General features: G+C 36.9%; 1 protein-coding gene across 1 annotated transcript in view; it reads right to left on the reverse strand.

The window, feature by feature from the left end:
- The window catches only part of ptpra (protein tyrosine phosphatase receptor type A), a 29,495-nt gene that overhangs the window by 10,164 nt on the left and 10,515 nt on the right, over window positions 1–8,816 (reverse strand). The window contains exons 2-8 of the mRNA XM_016229572.1: window positions 4,306–4,352; window positions 3,634–3,721; window positions 2,401–2,796; window positions 2,243–2,257; window positions 1,010–1,051; window positions 815–912; window positions 496–615 (exon numbers count right to left, since the gene is read on the reverse strand). Of these exons, the coding sequence (XP_016085058.1) occupies window positions 496–615; window positions 815–912; window positions 1,010–1,051; window positions 2,243–2,257; window positions 2,401–2,796; window positions 3,634–3,721; window positions 4,306–4,326 (780 nt within the window). The 5' untranslated portion in view covers window positions 4,327–4,352. The remainder of the gene's footprint in view (window positions 1–495; window positions 616–814; window positions 913–1,009; window positions 1,052–2,242; window positions 2,258–2,400; window positions 2,797–3,633; window positions 3,722–4,305; window positions 4,353–8,816) is intronic.

The following is an 8,816-nucleotide window of genomic DNA, read 5'->3' on the forward strand; positions in this document are numbered from 1 at the left end:
GGTGTGGTTACACGTGGTCTGCGGTTGTGAGGCCGGTTGGATGTACTGCCAAATTCTCTGAAACGCCTTTGGAGACGGCTTATGGTAGAGAAATGAACATTCAATTCACGGGCAACAGCTCTGGTGGACATTCCTGCAGTCAGCATGCCAATTGCACGCTCCCTCAAAACTTGCGACATCTGTGGCATTGTGCTGTGTGATAAAACTGCACATTTTAGAGTGGCCTTTTATTGTGGCCAGCCTAAGGCACACCTGTGCAATAATCATGCTGTCTAATCAGCATTCTGTGAGGTGAATGGATTATCTCGGCAAAGGAGAAGTGCTCACTTACACAGATTTAGACAGATTTGTGAACAACATTTGAGAGAAATAGGCCTTTTGTGTACACAGAAAAAGTCTTACATCTTCAGTTCAGCTCATGACAAATGGGGCAAAAACAAAAGTGTTGCGTTTATAATTTTGTTCAGTGTATATTGGTCAACCACTACTTCTTACCTGCTGAATGCAGAACTTGCGGATGGTATAGTCAACCAGAACCATCATGTCCTCCACTGACACACGGATATTTCCGTAGGTCCAGCATCCCTGGTCAGGCCAGTACTGAGCACATTTACACTGTGGATATGAAGCACAATCTATCATAATCATCATCACTGCAGTGATCACACATCTTTATTAATGGCCATCTTCCTCAAAGTTGCACTCTAAATCCATCATGTGAGACCGCGATAAGAGCTGAGGTTGTAAAATCAAAGATCAGCTTACTTCTCCTTTGACACTAGCCTACATTTAATAGATTTCTTGTGGCATTTACCTCTTTCCTCTCTTTCAGATTGGTTACCATGACGATGGTGGCAGTGTTCTGTTCCCAGATCATCCTCCAGAAGTCATTGACCGTTTCCTCTTTCGGTCCTGCAATGAAAAATCTTGAGTTTAGCTTTTTTTGTTGGTTAATAAATGCAGAAGTATTTATATATTTATGAAAGTCATTAATTAAAGCCATTTTTACCTTGTGCAGCAATAAATTTATTTTTCTCCTGGTATCCCTGAAGAAAAAAATATTTTTTTTAAATTGTGAAAAAGTGGCAAGGTCCTGTTCATTTCAGTTTTAACGCTTCGTATAAGGGATTCTTATTAAGAATTTAAGCATACATGCTCATATCCCCTATTTTTTTACATTTAGATGACCTTACATCTAACACTCACTTAAAATTAATCTTTAAAATCACACAAAATCCCAGAAACAAGTTAATTGTGATCTTCAACAAATCTCAAAATATCAGTTTTTCATACTGTACATTATAATGTTGTGATGTCCACCTTCAGTGCTGATATTATTAACTAAACTAAAACTAAAATTATTAAAATAATTTTTGGTAATTGAAATAAAGCTGCAATAAAATTAAATATACATATTAGATTAAAAACTTCAAACTTAAATTTAAATGAAAATTAAAAAGGTTGCCTTGGCATCTAACGGAAAGCAGTAAAATTACTCAAACTCAGTAAAAAAATAAAATTAAAGCCAAATAGAAATCTAGAAAATAAAAAAGACACTGTAATAAGAACATTACTAAATTATTCAAATTTAAACTAAAATAAAATTGAAAAACTGAATGGATAAAAACAAAATTCAATTTTAAAATATTAATAAACACTATAATAGTTTATGTAATAATACAAAAGTAAAACCATTAAAAAATGTACTTGTAGCATTCAAAAAAACTAATTTTATGTTTTAAAGAATTAACTTTTCCACGACATTCTAATTTATTGAGATGCACCTGTATTACAATGATTTTCTGTGTCACTAAAGCCTGGAGAAATGACTGCTGAAAATTCAGCTTTGCCATCACAGGAATGAATTACATTTTAAAGTATATTAAAATAGAAAACAGTTATTTTGAATTATAATAATATTTCATACTATTACAGTTTTAGTTGTATTTTTGATCTGATAAATGCAATCTTGTTGAGCATAAGAGACTTATGAACTCCTAATTCATTTATTATTTTTGTTTTATTTATTTATTTTTATTTATTATTTTATATCTTAAAATGTAAGTGTGTGACATCATTGACTGTATATCGGTTTTTAACTGACCATGGGCCTAATATATCTGCAACAGCCATTTAAAAAAAAAAAACTCCTAACAGTTGTGTAATAGATGGCTACTAGTAAACCTAAAAAGAAAAATTCATTCTGCATGAAATTTTAGCGAAAAGGGTAACTGAAACTCACCTTGCCCATCATCATCTTCATTACATGAGAAAAACAGAAAGACGCAACAGCAACAGATTAACATAGAATGACAGAAAACACACTGGAAATAGTTGGAAAAGACTAGGATAAAATAACGGTTCAATCTGTTTCGAAATGAACAAAAACACAAATGGTACCTGGAGGCTTGCTGATGTCAGCTGTGGTTGCATCTGTAGGGGCCGATGGAGTGTCTGTCTCAGGCTCTGAAGTGGACTGAGTGGGTGTCGGGTCAGGTTTAGGGGGCTCTGCTGTAGCCAAAACTGTAGTCTTGACAGTGGTGAGGGACGGGGACGCGGCAGATGGGGTTGGGGGGGCGGGTGGTGCCTCAGTAGGGACGGCCACAATTGGAGGGGCGACAACAGGAGGGGCTGTGGGAACCTCTGGGGTCACCACCCCCGCAGAATCATTGAGTCCTGTTGTTACAACAAGTTCAGGAGATGGTGCTGCAGATGGGGTGATTGATGGGGGTGACTGGGTGACTATAGCGGGTGATGTGGGAGGAGGGTGTGTAGGTTTGGCGGTCAGGACTGCACCTGAGAGAGAGAGAGATTTTAAAGCTTTTATCCAAGAATCCTAAAAATAAAAATCACAGTTTCCACAAAAATGTCAAGCAGCACAACTTTTCAACATTGACAATAATTGACATAAGACATAAGAAATGTCTCTTGAGCAGCAAATCAGCACTTGAGAATGATTTCCGAAGGATCATGTGACTCTGAAAATTCAGCTTTGCCATTACAGGAATAAATACATTTTTTAACTATATTAAAATAGAAAACAGTTCTTTTAAATTGTAAAGATATTTAAAATATTACTTTTTTTTTTTACTGTATTTATGATCAAATAAAATCAGCCTATGTGAGCATAAGAGACTTCTTTCAACAACATTTTAAAATTCTTATCAACCTTAAACTTTTAAAAGGTAGTGTATATTTAAAGGAAGTTTGGGATCTCAACACTAACAGGTGAACGTCGTTGAGTATCTCACAAAACAAAATTAGGTATGTGAGGAAATGCCATTTCCTCCAGGCAATTCCTGGGTAATTTTCTGGGCCTCAAAATATTTTACATTTTTACTGGGAGAAGATGGATTGCAACGGTACACCTTCATGTACTTTAAAGTAGGCTTGCCTTTAACCTCCTGTATAGGAATCTTCCAGGTTAAATACAATTGATCTCAATTGAGTAAGCTGACATAAGTTACTGAAAATTTTAATATTCACAAGCCAAGACCAATGTGGAGTACAGGTGACTCTGCAGGAAATGCACCACCACCAAAAAATAACTAGAGAGTAATTAGTTAGATTTTTCTAATGGAGGTAAAGCGACTGTGTTAACCAAGGCTTTTGTGCTCCATAAAAGTGCCTTACCTGAAGGGTCAGGGAGTGTCTGGGCCGTGCTGAGGGCCACAAAGGCTACGTGGAGTAGCAGGAGCAGGGGACACACACCCATACTGCCCTGAAACAGAGTAAACAAAACATGACCCAAAATCAATCTATGACATGTTTCTTCAGTCTTATAATTTCACAGCACTATTTAATTGTAAAGTGTGTAAGATTTTTTGCACAAAAATACATTGTCTTAACCCGGTTTATTGTTCATTGACTACTATAAGTATGCCATTGCCACTCATGGGTTTATCTCCCCCAAATGTGTAAATTGAGCCTCCCAGGCTCCATCAAAACATTTAGCACTCTGCCAGATATCTAGTGATTCTTCAATCTCTTTCCAACTCTACCTATAGTGAGAGTTTGCGAACTGTAGCTACAGTAGCAGGCACAGACTGATCATTTCACTTCATAAGACCTCAATATATCATCAGGAGCCACGGGTATTAATTTTTTGGACTCTCAAGTGACGGTAGACATTGACCTGCATTGTAAGAATCACTAAGAACCATTTCACAACTAAATGTAAATTTTTGGGTGAACTGTCCCTTTGACTATTTAACAGCGCTACCAAAATCCAACTTTTTTTATTTAAGAAAGGATTGTCCCCACAGGAACTTCTGCGCTTGTCGAGAATCAAATTAATAGACTTACCTGGAGAAACGAAACCTGCATCACTCACTCATTCGCACAATGATCTCCTGTAGATGAAAGAAAGAAAAGGAGAATTTATTGTTAAAACTCACCAACATTAACTTTTAAATCGATAACACCCTACATTTATGATGTTGTTCACATAGGAATGTCAAAAATGACCTGATTCATTCTTTACTACTGATTGTTTACTTGAAGATGATGAAGCAGTTGGTTTATTTTTTAATATTTAAACTAATCGTAACACTTTAGTATAGGGACCAATTCTCCCCATTTACTAGTTGCTTATTAGCATGCTTATATTGGCTGTTTATTAGTACTTATAAAGCACATATTCTGCATGACTATATTCTACATCCCTAATCCTACCCAATGCCTAAACTTAACAACTACCTTACTAACTATTAATAAGCAGCCAATTAGTAGTTTATTGAGGCAAAAGTCGTAGTTAATGGTTTGTTAATAGTGAGAACTGGACTTTAAAATAAAGTGTGACCAAACTAATATTTTGGATAATAATTTTGTAGTATCAAAAATGATACTGAATAGTGAAATTTGATTGGTATTGGTATAAACAACTGATTTTTAGTATCGTGACAACCCTACTGTCAGTCCATTCATAAATTAGCGCATTATAGGCCATTCATAATTGTGTGCACAACCTCTAAATTGAGACAGAAAATGAGTCATTGCTTTCAGACTAACACATCAAGCAGAGATGCGAAGCTCATGCTGTCAATGTGATACATTCTGATTAGACTGGTATTAAATTCATGAAAACAAGCACTCTCTTTTAAAAAACCCCTGCAAAGATTAGACAGAGCAATTAGGAAAATATATTCCAAGGGAATTTTTACAACTCTACACATGATTCAGGCATACACGGCCACGTATCTAGACAAGAGCAACAGATACTAGACAGGCAACGTCCAAGTGTCTTTAATCATCCAACAGATTGCCTGCGGATTTGGTCCCAGGGGATTAAGCTCTTAGTTGTGAGATGGTTTGATGTGAGGAGTGAAAATATAATCACAGCATCTGAAGCCGAGATCCAGAGGGTAGCATGTTGACCGCTAACCCGTGCTGTAATCTCAACGGTGTCTCACTAACTAAACCGTGATAATCCTCGTGCCAATCTGAAGGGTCAGATCCTGAAATAATCCAGCCTGTCTGCCACTCATCAAGCAAGAGCATCCCGTGGTACTGCTGCTCTTCAGACAGGCCGATCAGCTTCCAATTGCTTTGCAATGAACCCCTGTCATCCAAACATCAGCAGGCCATGGCCAATAATCTGCCAAGAGCTTTCGGTGGATCATCAAGAGCTGTTTACACGAGAATTTCAATAATTACACCACAATTCAAAAACTGAAATTGCAGTGACTTGTATAAAGAATCCTTTCATTTGGGAATAGCTCATCCAAAATATGAAAACTGTGTTATTTGCTCACCCTCATGTTGTTCGAAACTCTTAAAGGGCTCAACAATAAGAGTTTTGTCTGCCGGCCCAGTGGGGTCAGTAGTTCAGATTTATGCTTACCCTGCCAACATCGTCACTAGCACAAAAAAAAACTATTCATTATATTTTTATAATGTATATTTTAAATTAACATTATATTTTGATCATATTATGGTATGTGTCTGGAAATATTTATAATTAGTCATTAATATATTTATATTTACATGCTTTCATTCAACAAAGCTTCTCTTTACAAAAAAATACATATGAAAAATTATAGTAATAATAATGATTTCGCATTTTTTTGTTTGCAACTATAGTGTAACTCCCTAAAAGTCATGAATTTATACACAATAAGGTTCCCGATTTTGTTTTTCCCATCTACATAGCATCTATATATTCACTAGTGTCAGGATGTCCACAATTACAACCCTGTTTTCTAGGGCACAAGCCATGTAAACCAATCAACTTAATTGGCTGTCATGGTTAACTGTGTGATGCCGATTTTCAGACCATGTTTGATCCTTACCATGATATTTTTCCTACTCATTTGTGGTGCTTGCTAAACTATTAATATCATTCTTACATGTGGTTAGGGATTTGAACAAATGGCAAAAAAGGGGGCAAAAAAAGTAAACTTTGACTACTGCCAGTCATATGTCAAGATTTTTTTAATGTTTGGAAGAAAGTCTCAGTTTAGTAAAATTGTGAAATGATATTACAATTTAAAATAACTGATTTCTATTTAATACATTTTAAAACGCAATTTTTTTAGCAGCCATTACTCCAGTCCTGAGTGTCACATGAGAAGTCATTCTAACACGCTGATTTGGTGCTCATTAAACATTTCTCATGATCAAAATTGAAAACAGTTGTGCTGCTTAATATTTTTGTGAAAACGTGGTACAATTTATTTTCAGAATTCTTTGAGCAACAGAATGTTCAAACGAACAGCATTTTTTAAAAATAAAAATCTTTTGTAGCATTGTAATTTACATAATAAGCATAGTAAAAAATTTTTACTAATCCCAAATGTTTTAATGGTAGTGTATATTGGAAGGAGGAACTTGAGGCTGCAAGAAATAACCTACCAACCGCTGAACAGCCGCAAAAAACACTCAGAACACCTTAGCAATCGTGCATCAATGCCGTGTCAACCACAAATAGCGTGATGGCATCATGTCAGCCATTTTCCCCAAACAGCGTCTTCATTCGTTTCAGTTTGTCATGCTGCCTTAGCTCATTTTGAGCTATGAATGGCTACATGTAAATCTGTGTCCCTCCCGCGATAATTCGGATGGAAATCCGCAGTTAGGTAATGCAAACAGCTGACCATTTCCATTCAAAGAAGTTACATTCACAGTCACATTCATCTCTGACTATTTAATCAAATCAGCCTCGCCACAGCACCCATTCACAGGCCAGTTATTCTACTGCCAACCACATGAATTCTAGAAGCTCGTTGTCAAATAGAATTTGTTTAAAGTCTGAGTATGCACATGGCTGAGCATTCTTCAGGTGGAGGGCAAATCTGAAACGATTTGAGCCCTTTTTGGCTGAGCCTGCAGAAATCCTTCAGATGAGAGGGACAGATGGTCTCGTCTCTCCTCTCCCGCTCCATACATTCATCGTCTGTCTCTAACTGTTCCCATCTCCCTTTCTGGAGTTGGCAGGAAAGCCGTAAACCCAAGAGAGCACATTGCTTCCTTCCTTCCTTCGCCGTCTGTCTGATTGTCTGCCAGATCTGTCATTCAGCCCAAAAGCTGCCACACCCTCACCTAACTAACACATCACGGAAAGCAAAACAGTGTTTTGGAAAAGTGCCAGGCTGTTGCATAATTTTAGCGCCCGCAGCAATGCAACACTGTTTGATAACCGGCCGCCAGCAGAAGAACAGCGAATGCCATAAGTTGCGCACTTGAAAACAAAGCCCACTAGACAGTGACCATGTGCTGATTCTGAATGCGTCTCTCACAGACGGACAAAGGAGTATACTTTAAAGGCTTGTGCACTCAACTATTTGCGAAATGGAGCTTTGTACTCGTGTATCCTACCTCTCTCATTCGGCACAAATCCAAATATTCCATAATATTTCTATATTTGTGATGTAACGTATCTGAATGCTAAACTATTATTTATTATGCAAATATATACATTTATGTTTGTACTTTAGTCGCGTTCCAATGGTGACACAGAGGCGGGCATGCTGATGTTTGGTTCACTTTATTTTATTTTGATAAAGTACCAATTGCGCTGTCAAGTTAGCAATGCTGGAACTGATGTGTGTGTGTGTGTGTGTGTGTGCGAGCGCGCCAGCGTGATCACTTTAACGGTTACCTTATACCAGCAGAATCAACTTTAAACACATTGTCTTATTAATAATGCATCACTGTATAAAGGTCTGTTTTTATTTGTGTACACTCACAATGAAAACAAAACATTGTGCTTTTGTAAAATAAAGAAAACAAATAGGATGTCGCTTTCTGCCATTTGAGTTTCCTTTCTGTGAACAAATTAAGCCTGTCACAAAAATGAACAAACTCAGCGTATATAGGCTACATTACGTGTCGCACAGTTTTTTCTCTTGTTTTTCTGTAAACTAAATCAAATATATTTCAAGAATTTATTCCTTGTATGTATATATGTACTGCAGATTTTATATATATAACAATGTAATAATATTGCGTATTTTCTTATCTAGCTGTAACATTTTTTAATTTGTACTACTGTCTGTTCAAAATAAATGAAAAGAAAGCGAGCATAGTAGATTACGTTTTTTTCCCCGTTGTACCGAAATCGTATCAAACCGTGACCCTCGAACCGTAGTACGTACCGAACCGTGACATCTGTGTACCGTTCCACCCCTAATATATATATATATATATACCGATGTATCGGCGACAGGCTCATATCGGGCGATAATATCGGCTAAACAATATATCGGTCGGGGTCTAGTAATCATTCTCATAGCATAATGACTAGTGCTGGGCGGTATACCGGTTCATACAATGTTCAGAACGTGACACTGTTTGAAAGGGGTCCCTTTTCACTGTTG

Source organism: Sinocyclocheilus grahami, unplaced genomic scaffold (assembly GCF_001515645.1).
Source record: "Sinocyclocheilus grahami isolate Dianchi unplaced genomic scaffold, SAMN03320097.WGS_v1.1 scaffold355.1, whole genome shotgun sequence".
Taxonomy (NCBI): Eukaryota; Metazoa; Chordata; class Actinopteri; order Cypriniformes; family Cyprinidae; genus Sinocyclocheilus; species Sinocyclocheilus grahami.